Source organism: Halictus rubicundus, chromosome 6 (genome assembly GCF_050948215.1).
Source record: "Halictus rubicundus isolate RS-2024b chromosome 6, iyHalRubi1_principal, whole genome shotgun sequence".
In the NCBI taxonomy this organism is placed as follows: Eukaryota; Metazoa; Arthropoda; class Insecta; order Hymenoptera; family Halictidae; genus Halictus; species Halictus rubicundus.
The window spans coordinates 19,387,596-19,413,033 of record NC_135154.1 but is presented as its reverse complement, the minus strand read 5'-3'; the positions used below and the strand labels follow the sequence as shown (position 1 = coordinate 19,413,033).

General features: G+C 39.9%; 1 protein-coding gene across 1 annotated transcript in view; it reads left to right on the top strand.

The window, feature by feature from the left end:
- LOC143354813 (pikachurin) overlaps window positions 1-25,438 on the top strand; it is a 294,755-nt gene that overhangs the window by 114,984 nt on the left and 154,333 nt on the right. The window contains exon 3 of the mRNA XM_076789159.1: window positions 20,330-20,568. Coding sequence (XP_076645274.1) covers window positions 20,330-20,568 — 239 coding nt within the window. The remainder of the gene's footprint in view (window positions 1-20,329; window positions 20,569-25,438) is intronic.

The following is a 25,438-nucleotide window of genomic DNA, read 5'->3' as shown; positions in this document are numbered from 1 at the left end:
GATGAATAAAATAAGCTATCTTATTGGGTTATGCATTGCAAATGTTTTTTTGTTTACGGTATCAGATTTTTTTTTTGTATTATGAATTGTTTTAGCGATAAAGAAAACAGATTGTTTCATTAGAGAATATATCGTAAATATTTGTTCAGTTTTAGGTAATAAAATAAAAATTAGAAATCTCTTGTCCATTGTCAAAGTAATGTCTTTTCTTTTTTTAGAAAAGTAATACCAAAATTGTTATTTCAAAAAATGGTCAGAAACACTCTTCAGTCTTCTCTAAAGTCCAGCTGCGTTTCGCAACGCAGAAAATTAATTGCACGTAATCTGGAAAAATACGTTATCGGAGGAACAGACTGTCAAAAATAGAAGCGGAACAGTTTTAATTGCTATTTGGAAAACACACGAGTTACCGTAACATCAATTGGAGTGCCATTCTTCATCGGACCCCCAGCGTCGTTGCAGGGAATCGATCAATTTCTGCCAATAAAACGTACACAGCCGGAGTTTCCATCATTCCTAGATCATGAACGTTGTCTACGCACTAAAATAATCAAATCACGAGCTAATCAAGGGGTTGTCGGCAGTCACGCATGCCGAGTGAAGGAGCATAAAGCCGAAATTGATGGCGCGTCGAGCTGCGTCGATAACCGCATAACTCAATAAGAAGCGCCTGTCGCTCTGAAATCGTCGAGCTTCGAAATCCTGCCAAATCATTTTTGCTGTAACTATCGCAGGAGGACCCGTCGGGCTAAACGAATTGCCAAAGGTCGCTGAAACACCACTGGGAAAAATTTATGTTAACAAAACCGCGCGAGTGTAATTTGAAACAGCATGCAGATCAAAAGAATTTAGGGGGCGGGGGGGGGGCGCTTGTCTAAATGACCTGTTTTTCAAGAATTCTTTTTTAAATGTAATGCGTCAAAAAAATTTTCATTTTACACAAGGTTCCTCCCTTAAGAACACACTTCTTACGACTGAATAAAATTAACGGAACTTTCGACACTGGATTGTTAAAAATGGAAGCACGGATTTTGAAGTCTCCAAGATCAATCCCGGCCACGACCCGTGGACGTTCAATCGTCTTTGGAGCATCTTGTTGTGCTTCTCCGCGTCGCGTCGTCTTCGGCTAGAGAGACGCCCTAAATTCAATCTTGTCGGACCAGCCGGGAACTTCTTCGGAACTTCAATAACGCGGAGTTATTGAAATCCAAAATAGCTCGAGAAGAAGAGTCCGATCGCATTGAAACCGCCTTAATTGACTGTCGCAATCCTCTGTCAACCCGATGAGAATTTATCGAGCCCCCTCGCTATTTGCCTCGTTCATTCAAACATTAACCAACCCTCCCCATCCCCCCAATTAAGCTATAAATAATATGCTTGGCCTGGTTGCTTGCATTGCGGCCGATGTCAGATATCAAACGAACTGCCCTGAACACGATGCCCTCAGGCATCGAGGAATTAGAGCAAGGGAGTGCCACTGAAAAAATTATGCCACTCACGATGATGCTCCGATACTGACAATAAGGCAATTTTTGGGAACTTTGAAAGATTGTTGGTGGGCATTGTAATTTCAAAATTTGTTGGGTTTTAGAGGTATGTTTGAAGAATGCACTCAAATTTTTTCGAGGAATAATTACTATTTTGTTCGAGGCTATAGTGGTTGGAATGAGACGTTCACGAAGGACATTGATCTTTTAACATTTATTTTTTTTCAATATCATTTATTTTTAAATATTATTTTTCATATTTATGGTAAACTCTTTTCATAAAGCTCGACAAAACTATGATTTAAACCTTGAAACAAGTGGCAAGACTTTTTCTCGGTCAATACAACAATTCTAAAAATGTGTAGAGAACAATTCTGTGTACAAAAAAAGAAAAATGAAATTAATGATCCAATCGAAGAAATAATATTTCCAGAATCGCAAGCATCCGAGGTATTCCTATTAAACCTAAAATTGTTGAGGAAAAAGAAGTTAAATTTACATAAAAACATAGTACAATAAATTGTAGATTGAATAATATTTTATTCGATCCTAATCGAATCGATATTCGATGCTAATTAAATTAATTGAAAGGTTTGTAGTTGAATTACTATATAACCGAAACACAATGTAATTCAATAGTGCAATCGAATTACAATGTGATTTTATTAGCACAAGTCTGCCACGGATAAGCCACAATGAAAATGTCCAATTGCATAACACGTATCATGTAATATGATATCAATTGAAGAGTCAGATAAAATAATACCTAAACTAAACATGACTAAATTTTTTCTAAAAAAAGAAGTCGCTAATTGATGGAAATAGCAACTAGTTTCGCGACTACAGGGGCGAGTCGAGGAGGTATTCAGGGATGTAAGACGGGGAAACGGATGAATTATGGCAGTCGAGCCATCGGAAAGCCATTCGAAGCTGTCTTGAGGAGGGGCAGACGTGTCACTCTTTGACGGGGGATCGTTTCAGTGGGAAATGCGCACCGTTCCTCGGGTTATACAACGATTGCCCCTTTACCGCCTCGACTGCATTTCGCTTGTGCATCGCGCCGTTCCCCTATTGAAGTAACCCCGTGTCATCATCCATACGGGGTGCATACGCACCGCCGCGATGGATATGCTACTCAAGCCCGTAAATACAAAGCGACAGTGAAAAACGAACAGCAAATTTTTAGAGTACACATTGGGTTCGCTGGCAAGTTCTGCCGCTTGCTCCGCTCGCGTTTTAATGCCGGAATCGAGAGATTCCCGAACGATCTCTATCGTTCAAACATAACATTTGATCGTTCGCCGTTAACGCGGTTCGTTGATCAAGATCATAAAATCGCTAAATTGCAGCTTGGCCGTTCCTCTTCTTATTCTGCATCCCGATTTCATAGTCAGGCTGATATCAGTGGCGGATTTTTATGCAAAATTTACTTATTTTCTTAATGGTTTTTATTATTGATTCAATTTTATCACGAGTGCATAGAATGCGCATTAAACAAAAAATGATCAGTTCTTTATTCATGGACTAATATTTATGTTGGAATGGAAAACACCATACAGCTGCAACGCTCGCGTAAGCTCGGGAATCTTCGGCGCGATTCGGTTGCCGGATCGATCGCGAAGCCAAAAACTGTTATTTATTGTTAACCGTTAACTACGAAATGTTATTTGTGAATCCCCATAAATCCTACAATTTATCGTCGTTTTTAATTGTGATTCAGCACAATTTAGATTCAACGCACACTTTTCTCCATTTTAATACAATGCTATCTTTCTTATAATTCTGTTCAAGTTAAAAATTACATTTTTACATGTGCATCTTACTGGGGACATTTGAACCTAAGACAATTTTTATTAAACGATAGCACGTGTTTCTTGAAAAGTATTTAAACAATATTTATTTTATTTTTCGTATAACAGTGAATTTCGTACAAAATAATTTGTATTTAGCCCCGAAAGAAGACAAGATTTATGGACCCTTTTCCATCAAGAAATCCTGCTCGACATGTTCCGTCAAATTAAATTGTATTATGTTCGATAAATTCTTGATCCAAGAGCCCAAGTATGCTACCAATTTGGAAACATTCTAAGGGTATATTGATTAGTTGTCGGTTCTGTAATGGCTTCCATTCGAAAGACGAGGAAAGAAATGGGACTCGCTCGAACAAATTGCCGGGGCTAACCGGAACTTTGAAAATCTTTCGAGCCCCTTTTAGTCGAGCGTCTTGTTGGTGTTTTCCAAGTTCCGCCACTTGTCAAGCACCGCAAATACCCTAAGTTCCATCCACCTCGAAGTGAAACCGCCAAGTATTATGGGGCTTTAGAATATTTCCCCGGATAGACAGCAGGGAACTTTGATACTTTGTTGAAAGGTCGGGACAGATAGTATTTATGGCGCAGTTTCTGTGGCGAATGGGTGTCGGAATACTTTATTTCGTTGTTGAACTTTAGATATCCTTGAACCAAGTCTTTCTGTCACTTTCCAGCAATGCTCTACCGTCACAAAGGATTTTACTTCTAATTTATTGTCAAGTAATTTTCCAACAAATTAATCCATTAACGCCTTTTACGCAATTATACGATTTACGGAGCTTAGGACCATTCACAGCTTCATTAAAATTTTAAAAACACATTTTTCGAGGTAGTTCATGCATATTGTTCTAGATATAGCAGATTCAATTGAATCTTCAGAAATTGAATAAGTAAATGACAATTTACATAATCCCAAAATAGAATTAATGGAATAATAAACAATTGTCTAATTCGTGTTAAATACAGTTTCATATAATCTGGTGATTGAAAATCGAAGTCTGGTTACATTGAAAATTGATGTGACTACGGATCTGTTTTTGTCTTCCAAATTTTGCAAATTTAAAAAAATGGACGTCGACCCAAACTCTCGCTGTTTCGGACATCCTTATAATTGGCCTTTGCAGATCGTCTAGGGCGATTAGCGCATCACAAAGAACTTTGCCCTCCAGGCTTTTTGCAACCGATATGAGGCTGCATCCCCCCATGAGAAAAAAGAGTGTGTACATTTACTTCGTCATCGAGCGAGGTTCAATAACGATCGCATCTCGTTCTATTATGCTATTCACCGATAAGGCGAGGTAGAGGAACAGAAACGAAGAGAGAGAGAGAGAGAGAGAGAGAGAGAGAGAGAGAGAGATACTCGAAGAGTCGGGAGGTTGAAGAGGTGAATGAGAAGCTTAAAGGAGATAGGGAGAACCAAAGACGGACGCACGTGGTAGTGAACAGAACGTGAAAGGAAGAAGAGCGAGAGAGAGCGAGAGGGAGAGAGAGAGAGAGAGAGAGAGAGAGAGAGAGAAAGAGAGAAAGAGAATGAAATGTATTCAATGAGAAGATGATGGACGATGCGAAGAGCTCGATGTAACATGGCGAAGAGGTAAAGAGCGAGGAGCTTAATATTCTTGCTGGACAGGTATAAGTAAGCTCTAGGGAATGTTTGAAAGCAAGAATAAAGTAGAATGTTCTGCTGTCCTGTGAGACGAAGTGTAACGATACCTTCCGGATTCAACATTAACACTAGGTTCACGGGCCCCGTCAAAATGGCGGGTACGAATATTTTTAATTTACGAATATTGAAATTGTAAAGATACATCCATGATGACGTGTTCAACAAATTTACTTCTTCGGGTACATAGTATAAAAAAATAGCTACAAATTGGAATAGACACATTCTTATTATTTTTATAAAGTAATGTAAAATAGTGTAGGGGACCCAATTTCTGAGCCTATATTAATCATAATTATTTTTAAAACATAATTAATATTAAAGAATAAATATATATAATAATATATACATATGATTTAGCATATGATATAACATGTGATTTTAATGAAAAAAATTTAATATCTCTTTCTTAATATTCATTATGCTTTAAAAATAAGTGTGATTAATATAGACACAGTAATTGGGTCACCCCAAATGGGACCCTAGTCACTTTTAATACTAATCCTACCACGGTCAAAATGACCGGTTTTCTATTCCAAAATTATTGAAATTAGAAAAACGTTTTCATAGGAAATTACCGAATTGACTTCGTTTTTTAAGCACATAGTACAATGAAAATCGTACAAAGTTTAAGTAAATTCAATCTTCTCCCTTCTATAAGATGTGTCACTTTTAGATGATTCGTGCTTGGTAGGTTTAGTGTTAATGCTCCGCAAACCTAGTGTTAAAATAAATTTGCTAAATTAAATCCTCCGACGAATTGACCCCTAGAATTCTGGAACTCCGAAAGCCTGATTTTGGTCAGTGCTGTGGCCCTGATGAAATTCTGAATGTTTGATAAAATTTTTTCGCTGTTCCTCGGAGTACAAATAGACAAACGGTTGGTCACGATAGAAATCCAGCGACGGTCTGAACGTTCCAGCCACTGGATTTGACCGAGCACTGTGACTTTCGGCACTTCGATCCTCAGTATCCTCACCTCCCAGCAAGCTCAGTTCTTTCCTCTTCTTGGTAGACTGTCCTTATCGTGTTCCACCGATGCACCGCTCCACGGCCGGGTCGAATTTATGGCTCAAGTTTTCGCACACGTCGAACGTCTTCCTCTCGAATAACAATATAGTCGTTCTTCCGTGCCAACGTGGCCCTTTCCCCTCCGGGCACGGGCTGTTTGAACACCGTACAGTGTGTGTTCTACTTTACTTGTACTGACCACCTGAAAAAAATTATTCAAAGACCCTGCTGTGAAAAGCTCACTGCTATGAAAATGTGGAACAAGTTGGGACCCCTCCTAGTATATAATAAATCAATTTTATAAGCCATCTAGTAGGGTTTCAGCTGCATAAAAAATTATTTAACGAACCCATCTTACTGCACAGTCATTAACCCCTTGCCCTACAATATAGAGTCATACTCGTGATGAAGATTCTGAACAGTTAATTATTAATTTCCTTTAAACCGAAATAAAATTCTATTTTGTTGTAGTTGATCCTTTGGAGAAAACATAGGCATACAATGAATATAAACTATCTTTTTTTTTTCTATGAAATTCTGAACGATGAAGAATTTCTAATCATTATAATCACAGAATAAATAGTAGCGCAAGGGGTTAACACGAAGTGTAAAACGTTGGGTATCCTCCTGATCCACTTCGCAACTAAATAAATAAGATTTGTCGTTTCGGGTTTCAGCTCTCTAAAGTCCCAGTATTAAAATCTCACTGTTCGTTGAGCTGTAAAGTGATTCGCCATCTGTAAAGCGTGGAGAATCTTTGCTCTTTTTTTAAGCGCGTTAAAAATCGCCTTTCGGGACACGTGCCGGGAGATTGGGGATGCAGCGAATAGTTTCGAGCCACCCCGTAGATATCGATATTCGGAACCCTCCGCGGCAGAGGGTGCACTTCCTTTTTCTCTCGTTTCGGCAGTCGCGGCGCAAGTTTGCGCCATTACCATTCCATATGCTGATCTCCGTCGACGTCGCGACAGCACGGAAGTGAAATTGCTCGAGCTTCGCCCAGTCAGGGCCGGGTCACGTCGCGTCCCCTTCTCGAAACTCGAGGGAAAGAGGGAGAGAGAGAGAGAGAGAAAGAGAGAGAGAGAGCCCGAGAATTTCGACGTTCGGGCGATTTCTCGCGGGAAATGGTCGTCGTCTAACACCGTCGAATATGAATATTGTCCTCCCGGAACCGGCCAATCGCGTTTCTGGTCCGGACGAAAATCGTAAATTCGCGAAATTCGATTATCGCTCGCTGTCCAACTACCGGCTGTAAAATCTTTCCGGTACACAGTTAATTTATTTAATGTATGTATACTGACACCAGGAAGTATTTACACGCTAAATTTCCCATCCTCATTTCTCATTTTCTTGTTTAAAATGTTTTTGTATGGCGCAGCGTGTGAGAAACTGAAGACACGGTTTTGCTCGAACGCACCACAAATTAAATCGTCTGTAAAATCACCTAAAAATTGATGCTTTTCAACGAATGCTCAATAATTGCTGTACAATTTTTTTCACGGTTTCATGCAACAAAACCGAGGATCATGTTCGATCGAGTAAACCCCTCCAAATGTAATTTACTTTTTTATGGAGCTGACTGTACACCTTCCATTCAAAATTGCATAAAATAATAATAAAAAATCGTACAGCAATTTTGACTGTTGCGGCTTTAAAAAATGTTGTTAACGGGTAAATCGAAATTTTGAAATATAATTTGACCGAATGTTCGATTCAGGTTGTGCTCCAAAACCTCGTTAAACGTCGAATTCATGTAACTGAGTGTCACACGACAGAGAATTCGGAATAACAGCTTATTTTTCAATACAACCGTTATTTAATATTCTCGATTGCCGACGTAGCGCGCAGTGAATGTTAATGACGCCGGTTACTCGTTGCTCATTTGTCATGCATTCTGTCATATTTTGTGTCTCCGTTACTGTAACAGATGCGCGAAACCTGTACATATTTAATTACCGCAGGATGTAATTGCCATTGCTATCTCAAGGGAGCCTGTTCAGTTATAGCTAATCAAGAAATTATTTACGAACGCATCGTTGTCATCAATTATTCAAATTGTTGCGTTTAACGATTATGCTGGGCGATGAAAAACGCATTGTGCACGCAAATGTTTACCGTTTCGGGGACTATAGCGACCTCCTCACTCGAGTAAACAAAACAAAAATTCATAACGTTATTGCGAATGGCAATTTTACATTTTCAAGCTCACAAATTCGTTTTAATTATTATTGTATCAGAATCAATTTATTGATCCACTCCATGTATTTTAAACCCTCACCGATGGTAGAAAAATCCGGGATAGTATATCGGAAACATATTTAACACGTTTAAAATGGTAATAGGTTCTTAAGTAATCAATGATTATCCGAGATAAATATTGAATGCAAGCTCGCCTAGGGATGACATTATTTAATCGATGAAATGAGATTTTATTAAAAGAAACATTTATCGTGTTTAGCTTCGTAATAATTATATTTACGAGTGTTCTGGAAATCAAAGGCTATTCGAGATACATATTAAATGAAATTCGGACCTCTCCAGAGATGAAGTGATTTGATCGATGAAACAGAAATTCATGACGTTACTGCAAAATGACGTTTAATACTCCCTTTTGTAATAATGATATGCATCGGTCTGTACAAATATATGATAATAAAATTCGAAACAAATATTAAACTAAATTTCAACCCTTCAACCCTATGAACACGATATGGACCAGCCTATTGGAAAATAAAAGAAGGAAAAATAGAAATTGATATTGAACGCATTTCAAACAGTTCCCAAAAATGCTGTATTAATGTTTTACTGCAGAATGACTCTTTTAGTTTCATAGCGTCACATGGATCTTCAAAAATGAAAGAAAAATCGGAATAGATGTTAAACGGTTTGCGGATTGGCTAAAGCATCAAGATAAAATTGTTTGGCGGACAAAAAAGATTAAAAATTCGCAATATCGACTGTGGAAGGAGTTAAACGAGCGAATCCGCGTGAAGTATCACGGTTTCAATGATCGACGTCGCGACTAATCGTCGCAGAAATTTAATTCAATCCCCCGGACTAGAAATTCGGCCGCGGAGCGAACTTAATTACCAAACTCGTTCGCGCGTAACGTTTTGCGAACCGCTTATAATCTTTGCACCCTCGGGGCGCGTGGGGTTGAATCCATCGATCCGCAGATGCAATAACGTATCAACGGCTCCCCTTTTTTCACTCAAATCCGACGTGTTACGTGTAGCGATGCAACGTCCCGTCGGGAAAATCGATATTGCGACCACATAACATTGTTGGACGCGTTGCCTGGGGCGATGTCAAGATTCCGAAACGCTTCAATTCTTAATTCTTAATTCTTATTTCTTCCGCAATCAAACCCGGCGAAACCATCCACCGTTCAAGTTCTCAAGTATTCCTCCCTTGGTTCCTATTTTCTCGATTTTTTCGACTGGGCGACTTTATCGGTAAATAACAAATACAATTTTTGTAATTGGAACTTATAAAAATTCATTGAGATGGCTTAAACATATGCGAACAATTGTGCAAAGTTTTCTTCTTTAGTTTGTTCATACGAAATTCTTAAATTTATACCATTAGAATAAATTGGAAAATGGGACCACCCCTTAAGTTGACAGATACGTTCCTGCAAACGACACAAATATTTTTATGAATCGACACACTAATTTGAAGGTTCGCAAACAAGTCTACAGAGTTTCGCAAAAATCCTCGCATCAGTTTCCTGTCAAAAAGTTAGCAAAGTTTCGCAGGCACCCTAAAGGAAACGCATCCGCATTCTACGACTGATTTAAATGTTTTCAGAAATCCGTACACTACTTTGGGAGTTCGTACAAAAAAAGAAAAATTGTCGAAGGACACCGTTCGAATAAATAAAAAATTGAGATCTCTCCTTAATTTTAAAAGCAATACAAACGTTTCTGCGAGCGATAGAAACATTTTAATATATGTATACAGTAAATTGAAGAAGTCTACAGAGTTTCGCAAAAGTTCTCCCATCAGATTCCTGCAGAAAAATGAGCAAAGTCTCCGAGGTAGTTAGAAGGGTCGCATAATTTTCTTTCTTGTGCAGAAGGGACGTGCCTTTAGCACAGCCGCGATTCGTCACAATTTGCGGACCGTGCTAATCGGTTCGATGGATTTCGTGGTCGTGTAACGCGGTCCACGTCCTCCACCGCGAAACGAGTACACGCGTGTCCGCAAATGAGTTTGACGGGCTGGCGTGTAAGGTTGTACGCGTGGCGCGTCGCGTCGCGTCGCGTCGCCATTACACGAGCGCGAATATCAGTCGGCCCGTTTCCCTGTCGTCATGTATGTCGTAGCCGAACAACAGGGATGCGGTCAGAGCATCGGACCCGCTTCCTATCCTCATGGATCGTTCGATTAAATCTTCCGGGGAGGAAAATGAAACGAGCCCCCGAGCATGGCCGTCCTCTACTCTCTCTCTCTCTCTCTCACTCTCTCTCTCTCTCTCTCTCTCTCTCTCTCTCTCTCTCTCTGTTCTCTCTGTTCTCGGCATTACCGCGCAAATTACGCGTACGGGGGTCCACAAAGGACCTGTCGCTTCGCAAATTAGTTTATTATCGGGCTGTATTAGCAGCTCAGATTCGGTGACGGCTGTGTAACCCTATTTTCCACTGGCTGCGCGTGCTTTACCCGAAAACACCGAACTACCCCTTCTTCAGAACGGAACAACTTGAACATAGTGTTCTAATTTGTATTTTATATTCAAATAGAATTGTAGTAATTGTTACACTGGGCTTTTGGGTATTAGATATACTAAGGGGTGGGATTCTTCGAGCACACAATATTTAAAACACTACATAACACAGGACGGAAAGAATAAAAATACTTTTTAAACGTTAAAGCATAACTTCCAGTACACGCTTCCTACATACCAAATATAAGTGAAGAACTCTGGGCAATAAACGGTCAGCTCGATTTAGACGATGCCTACTTAGATTTTCTAATCGCTCGGAGCAACAAACAGTAAACCCGAATAAACACTCTGGTCAACAAACGGTCAGCTCGATTTTGACATGACTGTTCATTTAGAGTTTTTATAGTTCGGGGCAACAAACAGTCATAGATCTCTCGTGATATGAATTATCGAAAATATTTGTTCTTTTACAGTCACGTCGAAATCTAGCTGACCGATTGTTGGCCTGAGCTCTTCGATTCCACGGGGATCTAAAAACCGAAAAAAATGTTTATGGAACGAACAATATTGTGTCTCGAAATAAAGTCCGTTTAAAACACTTTTCCATTTCGACAATCACAACAATAACAAGAAAACAAAGTCCGTGGAAACAGAATCAAAAACACCGACGCAGACAGAATAAAAATAAAGAGGCAGCTTAACTGCGACAGCCCGTAACAAGTAGAAAGAACCAGCAATGGTCAGACACGGCAATTACCGTAGCGCGAGCAATCGATATCACGCGTTCCGGGATTTAATTTTCGGAGAAATGAAACTTCGTAGGAAAACAAGCATTTGTTTAGATGCGCGTTGTAGGGATCGACTGGGTGAATTGTTGAGCGTCGTGGTGCCCGGCGTCGTATTAAATTACCATGGCGGCGGCCGGCAGTCGCTTTACTTTTAATTGAAACGTTTATGAAACGGACGGCCGCGGAACTACCGTACTACATTTTCCTTCAAAGGTTGTATTTCAAAGGGGTAAACGGCGTGTCGGCCGCGATAGGCGTACTTATCTGCTAGATTTAGCGCGTCGCTTACGGAGAGAAATTTACAATTTAGCCGAGGGCAAGGGAAAATAGACACGTGCTGTACGTCAAGCCCACCCCCGATACTAAACCAAGCGGTGCGTGTAATTTCGCGACCCCACGCCACCGGCATAGTAAATCAGCAACGCGGATAAAACACCGCGGCCCGTTGACGAACCTGTTTATCGCCTCCACACTCGTCCCATCGATACCCACACAAGAAAATACTGAAACATCGCTCCCGTCGAGAGAACTCTGAGATACTCCGGCGGGAAAAACGTCGACACCGTGCTAAAACTGTCTCGTAAACCCAGACATCATTTTCGACCCTTAAAGTGCCCGGTATTTTTTTTTATGTATAATACATTTCTGATGGAAGTAAAAATGATTCTTGAGGAGTACAGTTCAGTCTTATAATTAGTATTGATGCTGAAAATGATCCTCGAGTCCTCGATCTTCGATTCATTCTTGATACTGATCATCAAAATAATTTTTCATTGGTTTAATGTTGACATTGACATTGATGTATCTAGGGGGTTGTACAAGTGATTAATAATTCAAAGGATCCTACAGTATTAACTTTATTATAAATGAGAATATACGGAAGTATACACATGGTTAATAATTTTTCTAAACTATGAAAAGCGAGGAAAATAGTATGCTAATATGTACGCAAGTAGAAACAGACAGGAATAGTCAGAGACATCAAGCAATATCCAAAAACACTGCCGCAGTAAAACATCTAACACATTTCAAATGATAGTAAGTCTTTGAATAATCAGTGATTATTCGAGATAAATATTGAATGCAAGCTTTCCTAGGGATGGGGTTATTTGATCGATGAAATGAGAATTTATTCAACGGGACATTTAACATGTTTAGCTTCGTATTAATTATATTATTATTAAGGCACTCCGAGCTGCATATTAAATGAAATTCGGACCTCAGAGGTGAAGCGATTTGATCGATGAAACAGAAATGCATGACATTATTGGAAAATGACGTTCAATTCCCCCCTTAATAAAATTCAAAACAAATATTAACCTGAATTTCAACCCTTCAAAAGGCAAAATTATTCGATCCACAATGCAAAAATTCTATGAAAATGATATGGACAGTCTCTTGGACTATAAAAGAAGGAAAAGCAGACGCTTCAAATAATATTCGCAAACACTGCCACGGTAAAATAGCATACATTTCCTATATTTGAGGGGAACTACAGATAAAAGTTTTTATGCATAAATAATCGTATACCTGCGATCAGAATTACCATTCCAGATTTGTGATATTAGCTGTTGAACCTGTGCTCAGCGAGCACAATTTTAGCCATCTCATTCTGCTGATAAAGTATTCCCTTAGAGTTGTTCCGACACAAATTAAGATCAAGAATCTATTACGGGGCTGGAACAAATTAGAGATTAAATGATCCGATTAATAGTGCAACGAAGGAGTCCGAAATTACCGAGGCTCGCCTATCCATTCTGCGGAATTCTCCGAGCTTCCTGCAGCATTCGAGACACCCGCCGATTAGAATAATAAATAGTCCGTGTGGCTGATAAAGGGCCCGCGACTAAACCCGCGAAGTGGATAACGCGTCGTCATGAGAAATTCACTTTGCATCCGTGACGGACGAATGAAAAATATTTTCGTGGCGACCGTCTTCTGGAAACAACCTTGATATTCTGTTCAGTCCACAATTCATACGTTGACCGCCATCTACAATTCGGCAACGGAATTATTCAAACAGATTCCAAAATGAATGCTTCCTACGATGGATAAATGGAAACAATTTAGTCACGAGCGTAATTAACAAGTTGAGTACAGCACATCAATTCGAAAGATTCCCGCAAAATAAAAAATAATCCAATTGTCACGTCCCATCCTTGTGCGTACGAGTTCCGGAAATATCCGGCATCCGAGCGACGAATTGTGCGTACCAGTGCCGGATATATCCGGCATCTATACGAGCGTATAGAAGTACCATCCGTGGCAATGATGAATTCATCTTTATCGGCAGAACATTTTCTGTTTTCAATAATTGTTTTATTAAGCATAGTAAAAAGTTTATTAAGTATAGCAAAAACCACGCGCACTGTGCACATTTCTGGCGCATGCTTCCGTTCGGTGAAGGCACTTTATTTATTCTAGTAAACGCTACTTTAAATATTAAATATTAAATTAGCGAATATTAAAATTGTGAACGTCGCGTGACAATGGCACTGTTACATTTCGCCCGGCCATTTCCGTCGCAAATGCACAGAGTCCGGAGTCTGCAAATAACAAACGCGCGACTCGGAAGTTAGAGAGGGTCGTGGAGAGTAACATAAATTGGTTCGATTTCACCCAGTTTTTCCGCCGAGTCGGCAGTCACCGTGTTAATAACGAGAACGAGAACGAGAACGAGAATGAGAATGAGAACGGGGCAAGCTAGGTACCAGGAAGATAGGGAATATCGAAGAAAACTCATATGATGGAGGAGGAGGAGGGATCGAGGCGAGCAGAAAAGAGGGAAAAGGGCTCGAATAGGGCACACAAGTCGTTTTCATTTTACCGTGCGTGAAAGCACGAGTATACACATGGACATTTCACGAGCCGGCTAAATGAACCGGCCGGATTAGCGAGACGTTCAAATAAACGTTGGCTTACCAGCCGGACGTAACCCGTTCTCTGCAGACCGTCGGACGATTATCGTTGAAACTCCGACGCTGCTGCCACTTCGAGATCAGAAAGTTCAACGTTGTACGCCGGAATTTACCTGCAGGAGGTTCGACGGAGGTATCTGCCGGCACACCGTCCGATCAATGTCATGATTTTCTACTTTCCAGCTGGGTAACAAACGTTCCATCGTTTCGCACGGATGGCATTGTCCTCATGGACGTTCCTTGGTCGAACATTTCAAAGATCTCAAACGAAGTCCACCAAAATGTTTATTAGTCATGATTAATCGTTACCAGGGACCACGATCGTTATAACCAAAAAGACAAAAATTCATGGAATAAAAATCGTATTGGTTACAAATAAGGACTTTAAGTAACCGAAAATTTTCTCTCTCCTTGGTAAATGTTACCGTTGAGAGCAATTCATTTCGATCACTTATAATCTCACGATTTTTGAGGATCCAATTTTTTGGGTCACTAATAGCTGTTACTTGTAACCAAAAAGTATAGAAATCGATATTTTTTAATCACTTTGTTTTTCGCATTTTTTTCTTTATATTTTGTGTAGATTATCTTAAATTTCAGTAATAATCAACTTTTTATTGACGATTTTTATCGTAGAAAATTTTAGAATAACTGTTTTTTTTTGGCCCCTGGTCATTACAGTGAATTTTCAATATATGTCAAGGAGACATACCCGAGCTGTGTTATGTTTACACGCCTCGGCGTTCGAGGCCTCTGGTTCTGGTACAAAGACGAATGTAAACGGTACAAATTGTTTAACATCTTTCTCACGACACGAAAAAAATCTAATACCCGGGTTGTTCTGTAATTGCGCGAGGTTTAATAGAACCACGACTTTAATTTCAATAAATCGACCTGTTGCTGGTGCGGGAGGGTGATGGGGGCCTTTTGCCGGCCACCAGATTGAGAACACGCAACGGACACGTTAATTAAAACAGATTGTCATTTTTCAATTTCCGTCCGGCCGAATTCGTTCCGCCGTACCGGCCTCGAACAATTCGTTTCGACGAATAACTGAAAAACTGCAACGAAAAGAAAAAATACGGAAAAACGAGCGAAAAAATGCCCCGGAGGAAAAAGATTTTCAAACAAAACAATAAGACAAAGTGACACGCAATATATTCGTCGTTTCTCCAGTCGAGCGGAGCGTCAATCGAGCCAGAAATTGTTTTTATCACGCTTTCCTACTCAGCGAACGAGTGGGATCGATATCATTGATGTATTGACAGTGGCCGGGTGTGTCGTCACTCGTAATGAATGGAACTTGAAAATAATAGCAACTCGGGATTTCCTGTTGTCGATCAAAGAGTCCGGTTAATATTACAGCGCGGAATAATTGTTTTATCGTTACTCGCGAGAATTCATTCGCGTCGTTCACAGGGCCGAATCGTGACTTCGATGAATGTACCACCAACGTTGAATAGCACTGAAAAATGTTCGGAACAGTGAGCGACAACGCGACTGACTGACTGTTTCCCGTATCAATGGATCGACTTGATTATGTCGAGTGTGTACTCCTCGGGGGATCATTAAGGAGATTGAAGAACCACCGATTGTTGCTTTGTTACCGCGTTCTCTGCTCGATTCTGCACACTAGATTTACTATGCACTTCTGCTTGCATTGTCACTGATTGCTCCAGGTGGTGGCACCCTTGTTTAACGCGCGTTTCCGTGGCGGGCGTGTTTGCGCGTAATTAAAAGTCACAATCTGCGCTGGTGAATTGAATGGGAGATTCGTCGATTTCTGGATATGATTTCACGTGGTTTCAAGTGTGTTTCTTCAGCTTTGATTTCGGATCTTCAAAGTTTAAAATACCTTCATATTTTAAAATACATATGTTAAAATACCGTCGAACTAACCTCTTAAAGTCGACTCATTTTTCGCGGATCCTGTGATCCACATTTTTCGATTTCTTGATTCCTCGATTTGATTGAAAATTTTTCAACGTACCTAAACGAACCTATCATAAAATACATTTCTTCAGTTCTAATGTGAGACCTCGAAAGTTCGAGAATTCCTCGGGAAACCATCTTAAAGTCGACTCAAAGTAACCCCTTAAGTCCAATAATTTCTCGCCGAGCAATCGGTCAGTATTTATTTTTCATCGCGATTTCGAATTTTCTTTTAAACCTAAATGATCCTACCAGAAAGTACGCTCTTCGAACTTTAACCGGAGCTCTCGAAAGTTCAGAAATTCCCAAGATCACTCTGAAATCCTTACGACTACCTATCGGCTCAATTAATTAAATGAAATATAAATGTCGTGGAAAATTTAACAAATGATTTATTTACATTTACGAGTGCGGAATTTCGTCGAAATCGAAATAGATTCGTTATGCTGAACGTTATAGCGATTGATTTTCTGGCGTCGGATGAAAAACCGTGGTCTGTGTGCGAGCGTTGTGGCAGTTACAGTGCTGACGGGTCAATAAAGAACGTTTAGCAGTTGAGAGGAAAAATTGGAAAGCACTGACGAGGTACATCAGCGAATTGATGTGCAGGGATTTTAATCAAACTTTTCGCAGAGCCGGCGAAATTAAAACTGTTCGACACATATTTGTCTGTGACTGTTCATATTTGCGTTCAATGGGGGAGCGGAAAGAAACCCTTCAAATGAGGACAAAATGTGTGTAAAATGAATGCGGAAAATATTCGCTAAAAACGATTAAAAAAATTACATCACGGTCCGCACAGAATTAGAAAGTTTTTAATTTTTCAACAATCTGCTCTTTTAGTCTATGACATAGAAATGTCCGTTGCATTCTTCACTTTGAAGGCATCCGTTCCGAAAATGTCCAAAGTATCTTATTCGTATAATTCTAAAATCTTTTCGAATCGTTCAGTAGGGCATATCACAATTAAACAAATCGGGAATCCACATTTCCTGGCGCTCGGAAGCACATCGACACCGAAACCGGAATATCCACTGCGTCTGCCAAAAGTAGCAGTGACCTTTCGCTTAAAATAATTACAATAGATGGTACAGATTATCCAGGCGGGAACTTTCCAGACAATCCAATACGAGTGCTGTTATTAAATCCTCGCGTAAAAGGACGTCGAATGTGTTCAAATCTCACATCTGGCTTGCCTGCGATGGGAATGATTTCATTACTCGAATGGCAAGTTAATTGTCGCTGATCTTGAGGCTGATTTACGAGCGGGCCCGGTCCGTAAACAAGCCCCGGAAACCGAATTCGTTCGGCAACCACTTCCCGGCCCCGATCCTGTTATAAAATGCAAAACGACCAAGTTCCGGCCAGCGAACTTCGCCGGGAACTTCGCGACGAACAGTGGCTGAATCGGTGAGCCGAGTATCCCGGAGTAGTCCGGATCGAGTTTCGTTAATTGACGCCAGACGAAACGCGAGCCTTGGAAATTCGATCGAAAAATCTGCACGGCTCCGGAGCCGAGAAATTAGGGCGAGACCGAGCAGGCGAGCGAGTACCGCGAGGCGCGAAGAAATGAAATCCGTCTCAAGTTTCCGCCGATTATGCGGAACTTTGTTAATGGATTCGAAAGACCCGCGGCCCGGGAACGCGGGAACGACTCTCAGAGTAACTGGGATGTTTTGTGCAACGAGTTCCATTTAATAGTTTGTCCGCCCCGGCGCCGATTTTTACCAAAATATAGAATTATCCGCGGCGAGCTCGCCGGAGATTGCCAATTCCGCATCCGCAGACTTTGTAATTACAATCGGAACCGGTAGATTCGTTTCAACGCAATTTTTCTGAATTCATTCGGCAATCTTTGAAGCATACTCTGGAATTTTTTCGTCGCGAAATAATAATTGTGTTCGAAGTTAAAATAATTTTAATGGAACGCCTACAAATGTTCGAGGCTCTTCTCATTTTAATTGTCGATAAATCAAGGAAACTGGGAATTTTTTTAATCTGAACCAATAAAGCTACCCAACGCAATTTTCTTTTTTTAGATTATTCATGGTTTCCGGAAGAAAATCCGAAACCATTTTTGAACGCATTCGAAAACAGCAATTTCCGCAAACGCGTCATGTAAAGCATCGAGGAGTCTTCATTAAAATGTATACACCTAGACTACAGGCCGACGACTGAGCGACGAATCCGGGTTTCCCTATTATAAACCTACCACGCGTAACAGCGAAACTTCTACAACAATAAAATGTCGTCGAAATTTGCAGACATCTGGCAACCGCTCGCAGCATCACGGTTTACAACCCTGAAACGAGCTAAATTCCAAAGCTAAATGAAAACGACGAAAATAACGATACTCCGGTGTCTACAGTGATTAAATCTTAAAAAGGGTTCGCTGCCCAAAATTTGTTTGCATAACATAATTAATTATCTTCACGATTGATCGATCAGCATACAGAATTTTCGTATGACCTGTTTAATGTAAAAATGGTGCAAGTCAGAACATTTAACCCCTTGCACTACTATTTATTTTGTGATTATAATGATTAGAAATTCTCCATTATTCGGAATTTCATAGAAAAAAGGTAGTTTCATTTTATTGTACGCCTATGTTTTCTCCAAAGGATATATATCAACTACAACAAAATAGAATTTTATTTCGGTTTAAAGGAAATTAATAACATACATATTTATTAGACTCTGTTTAGAATCTTCATCGCGAGTCTGACTCGATATTGTAGGACAAGGGGTTAATCGTAGGATAATGAGGAATTATTTTATTTAATGATTAGACTGTGGATTTGATGCGTTTATGACAAAATTTAGCAGGTAACATGAGAGATAGTTACAAGGATAAAAGAATTGAAAAATATCGGCGTTTTCTCGATACATGTCGTAAATACCTGGCTGATAAAAGTTGCAGAACTATCCCCACTACAGCGGGGTATATTCCGTGAGGGGCATCGAAGCTCGAGAGAAAGAATAGTATCTCCTGAACGATATTTGTCGCTGGCAAGTCCCGCGTTGTTGACATATATCGAGACAACACTGTATTGCCTTGAGTGCATTAAAATTATTTAAACAAGAGAAACATTTCTACCTGTCTCCTGTCTCTTGAAATCAATGCGGACAATTTTTATTTTGCGTAAAGATAGGCAGTCTATATTACAGCCTAATTAAATGCCAGAAGGATATTGGCAACTAAACCGAACTTTTCTGAACTGGTCCTTCGGAAACAGTATTTTTCAGTGAAAAAAAATGTCGCGTATTCTCCTATCGATGTTGAACAATCGAAGACCGGAGTAAAGCGTCGAATATCCTTTCAACTGATTCTTTAGTCTCTACGAAAACAAGAGGGCACGATTGTATCAATTAGCGGCTGATTGCCGCAGCAACGGGATCGTTCGGGTCCTCGAGAGCGTTCCTCCGCTTTCGACGATGTTTCACGATGCCCGGTTTTCCGTCAATTTATCATGCACAATATAAACGGTCTTCGAGGAGTTCGCTCTAGCGGGAGGACAACCGACTTGTAATCCCGGCCACTTAAAATTTAATAAGCCTTGCGCCGGACAGATGCAACCTTTCGTTAGAAGCGAAATACTAATATCGCAGAGATGAAAGCAACCCCCGAGACCCGTTGCTGTTTTAACCCGACGGACTTTTTGGGCTCCGCGTTTTCCCTCGAATGAACGCAAGCGCCGATCAGTCGGAGACTGTGTCCCCCCAGTTATTAACGGGGAAATAATTAAAATCTCGTTAGTCAATAGCGGATGCGTTCGGATTTCATAAATGCGACGGAGGAATTTTGAATTCTGTGGGAAATATTGTTATTTAAGGAAATGCATAGAAGTATCGAGAATGCCAAAATAAAGGTACTCTAATACTTTCAGGACTCTGAATTTAATTGTCGAAGATTTAGCAGAAATGAAATATAGAAATTTGAAATAATGAGTGGTGATTAAGGATTAACAGATGAATGTTTGTTTATATTTATTAGCAAGTAGAGGTGATGGAATTTCACGTTACGTCTCCGTGTAGTGGTTCGGACTGTTCCAGGAGTGAAGACGACGACGCCGATGACCAATCCTGTCGGCGAGATGATCGCAAAGGTCGATGACGACAAAAAAGACAAGGATAAAAACGACGATGGGGTGGAAGACATCCTTTATATTCGCGGCGCGTCCTTTACCATACACGTTGGCCCGCAGACCAAGAACACCACCGCGAATTCGACGAATATTAACGTCACGACCAGCGCACCACGCAATCCAGTCGAGATGGAAGTAACCACGCAGGTATGTGCTTCGTTTATCACCTTTTTACGAAGATTTTTATGATTCCGGAACACGGGGACCTCGTACTGGCATCCTGCGCTCAAAATTAATCGATTTTTCGGACCATCCTGAAGGGAGGATCCTTCCGAAAATCATACATGTCTACCCATCAAATCTTTTATAACAAATAATCTACTGACCTTGTGCTTTTATGGTGATTGCGTATGATGTCGGGTAGTTTAGCAGGCTCTTAGGAATATTTTCTTTTTTATTTTTATGTGTAAGACATGTCGGACAAATTTGATTTCATGTTTCTTTATACGATGTCTAAAGGTATGGCGTATAGTTGTGTTGATACACGATCAAATCAATAATTAATGAAAGAAGTTAAATATAAATGGACTTTTCCGGTGAATAATTTTAGTCAGTGGAAAATTGAGTAAAATTTATAGGATTTTTAAATCGAGGAAAATTAGTATGAATTTTAAACTATACAGAATTAATAGGATTTTTAAATTGAATAATAATGGTAAGATCTCTGAATTGAATAGAATTAATAGACTTCTTAAATGGAGTAAAATTAGTCGAATTTTTGAATGGAACAAAAATAGTAGGATTTTTAAATTGAATATAATTAATAGGACTTTTAACTCGATTAAAAATGGTAGGATCTCTAAATTAAGTAAAATTAGTATAATTTTTTTGGACTTAATTATAAAGATACAATAGCTGAAGATTTTTAGTAATAGTAGTGCATGAACTTTTCTGGACTTTATACCGCCATGATCGTTCGATAAGACGCTATTTTTGATATCATTTTTTGTAATTGCTCGAATAAAAATACTCGCACGATCAATTTTGTAATTCCTGGTTCGTCCTGCTCCACGGAAACGAAACCAGCCTTGAGCAGAGATAATATAGATCGCGAGGATGTGTCGTCGTAAACCTAAAATTATAGTTATAGCCTTGACCGGCTGCAGTGGAATAGCACTAGACACGCGGAGAGCGAAAACATTTTTAGAAGCTATTTTATTACTGCTACATAATAGTCTCTATTAAACTAACTAGAAAATTATAATATGAAACCAAGTGAGAAATTGGTTCTCTTTCCTCTCAGAAACTACCATTCAAACTTCAAAAAAGTGTAGAATATATTTTGTAAGAATACCTCTTGTCGGCTTGTTTCACTGTATATGAAACAAACAATTGCTACACATATTTTCTCCAAGCAGTTTAAAAGTTTTAAGCAAAGTAAACGTACTTCCCTCTCAACATAATTGTATGTTTATTATTTTACGCAGAATTATAAATTCGTAGTTAATTTCTGGGATCAGTTGATGATTGGATATCGATCCCCTAAGTCTAATTATTATCAGTTGATGTTTGTTTTTGTTAGGATTATATGGACGTGGATCTCGAGGTAGACTTTATCACACTTTGTTTAAGATATGGAATTACATGCTTTCGCGCGTAGAGTAGAATATGGAATGAACTAGAAAAGAGAAGAACGCAGGCAAAACGGAATCACCGCAAGAAACAAGGGACGATCAGTCCGATAGACGCATTCTCACACAGATGTAGCGAATAAAGGTCGAGTATTAATTCTCAACACTCCCCTTTAATACTGACCTATAAGCGAACTTAATTTCTATTTAATACATCTTGAATAATTCCTAATTTATCCACGCAAAAATTGTGTTTTTGTCGCGGTAGCGTCTTGGTGAGTACATCAGCCGCCATCTCATTAGTTGACAAATATTCCAATCTGATATCCTTCTCCTTAAGAGCGCTTCTAATAAAATGATACCGCATGTCAATATGCTTTGTGCTGTGGTGAAAGACAGGGTTCTGTGTAAGTAGTCCTGCCCCTCGATTATCGTTGAAAAGAACTGTTTTCGTTATATCATGAAAACCTAATTCATGGAGAAAAGTTCTTAAATGGATGGCTTCCTTGACTGCTTCTGCTATTGCCATGTATTCCGCTTCCGTTGAAGATAGGGCAACGGTGCGTTGTTTTCTTGATTCCCAACTTACGATGCCGCCACCCAGCAAAAATGAAAAACCAGTATATGATCTCCGGTCTATGCTACAGCTTCCCCAGTCAGCATCTACGTAGCACAACAAATTTTCATCCGTCTTTCTGTAAACAATACAATAATTAGAAGTCCCGCTGAGATATCTAAGCACACGCTTAGCAGCTCTCGAATGTGTGCTGTTATGGCAATCGTTAAATTGGCTCACCACACTCATTGAATGAGCAATATCGGGTCTGGTGGAGGTGGCCAAATACATAAGAGCCTCGACTAATTCTCCGTAGGGCTTCCTTTCTCCATCGTCTTCATTCTGCTCATTTTTGACGAGACGACTTCCTACATCCAATGGCGTAGAGACAGGATTACAATCATTCATTCCAAATTTGTGTAATATATCTTGAATGTACCCCTTCTGTGAAATTGACACTTTATCCTCTGTTTGGTCTATTTCAATTCCCAAACAGTATTTTGCGGGTCCAAGATCCTTTATCTTGAAATTCTTCTGAAGACCCTGAATTATATCTGGTATCCAATACTTATTATCTGATGCAATTACAATGTCATCCAGATATACTAGTAATAACATAATCGCATTTCCGCGTCGAGCAAAATACATACATGAATCGGCATTTGTTGCCTTTAAACCCAAATCAAGAAGTTTTTTATTTAGTGTTGCATTCCATTCGCGTCCTGCTTGGCGTAAACCATACAAAGCTGACGATCAATTTTAGCATTTCCTCTAAGAAATCAGGTTTTTCCATGAATACCTCTTCTTCCAAATGTCCATTCAAGTATGCGGTTTCAACATCCACTTGATGTAGTTTCATGTTATATCTAGCTGCCAAACTTAAAATCATGCGTAATGAACTCATTCGCGATACTGGTGAAAATGTCTCCTTGAAATCAATTCCAGGGCGTTGTGAGAAACCCCTAGCAACCACTCGTGCCTTTCGTTGCACAGTCGATCCATCAGGAGCTCGCTTATTTGTTAAAACTGTACGACAGGTTACAACATTTCTGAGTAAATCGCCTCCTTCCACTCATGGGCATTTTGACTCGCCATTACCTCGTGTATGGTGACCTCGGAAAAGCAAACGGTCTCGTCACCAGAAACCGCATCAATAAATGCATCATCGTCGCTCTCCGTTTTCGTACCACCATCTTCATAATGCTCGTCATTCACAGTTTCCTCTAAACATCCTTCAGTAGCATTTTCTTCAGTCTGTTGGCTAACTTGATTTTGGACTGGAGTGTATTGATACATTTGCTTTGGTCTCCCTCTATTTCCTGTATATACCTTACGCGGCCTACCACGTGTTCGTTTTATTTTAATAGGCGAATGAGGATCTGGCAGTATATCTTGGTTTTGCTCAGCTATCATAATTTTGACTAATTTCCATTTCAGCAGGTAAGATTATATCTTGATTTTGTTCAGCTTCTGAAAAAAAATAACATCAGTACCATAATTTTGATTAGTTACCATTTCGACACTTGACTCTGGCTCATGTCGATCATACATATCAGCAGGTAAAATTATATCTTGAGACTCTCCCTCATTGCTATATTTATCAAGGAATCGGACATCCCTAGCAATGGTAGCTCTTCTGTCTTGTGGTATCCAGACTCTATAGCCTTTCGTTTCGTCGGAATAGCCCACCAGCATGCCTTCCTTTCCTCTTGGTGCAAATTTATCCTTATTTGACGACTTATCCAGAATATACGCCTTAATGCCGAAAGAATGTAGATATTTTAACTTGGCATTCCTACCAGTCCATAACTCGTATGGTATTTTTCCATTTAAAGACTTCGTAAGGCATCGGTTCCTGATGTGATTTGCCATTGCAACGGCTTCTGCCCAAAAAGATGATGGCGCTCTTGATTCCATGATCATGCACCTAGCCATTTCAACCAGTGTCCGATTTTTCCTCTCTGCGATGCCATTCTGCTGCGGAGTGTAGGGTACTGTCAGTCTCCTCTTAATGCCCTCCGTACACAGGAAAGTATCAAACTCATGATTGCAAAATTCTGTTCCATTGTCTGACTGGAGGTTTTTGATATGCTTCCCAGTCTGACTGGAGGTTTTTGATATGCTTCCCAGTCTGCTTTTCGGCCATATTTTTATATTCTTTAAACGCTTTTAGGGCATCCTTCTTACTTGTCAGGAACCTTACTTCACACCACCTAGTAAACTCATCGGTAAAGGTAATGAAGTATTTTGCCTTACCTTGAGATTCTGTACGCATAGGCCCACAGATATCCATATGTACAATCTCCAAAACCTGAACAGCTGATTCTTTCCGCTTAGAAAATGGTACAGCGGTTAGCTTCCCTCTGAGACAAATTTCACATTTACTTGGCATCGGCTTTGCTTCAAACTCGGTTATAGCACCTCTTCTGCTTAACTCGATGACATCTCTGTAATATAAGTGACCTAATCTTCTGTGCCAGAACTCTAAGGCTGAACACTGTTCACGAACCACACTATTAGCGTGTTCTGTTCCTTGTCGAATTTAAAAGAGATCACCCTGACGATCTGCAACAAGTCTTGTTTTACCTTCCTGGTCTTTGATCAGAGCAATATTTTTCTTAAACACAACCTCATGACCCCTGTCAGTTATTTTTGCCACTGACATTAAGTTTGTATGCAATTCGGGTACGTGCAGTACATCCTTTAGCTTCGTTTGACGTCTATCGTTTGACACTGATGCTATAAATTCAACTACGCCAGCCTGGGAAACACTTACAGAGGTATCGTTTGCTAAATTTACATTTTTAGGTTCTGTACGGTTTATGTGTGTGAATTTTGTCCTGTCCTTGCATAAGTGTGTGGTGCACCCACTGTCAAGACACCATTTACT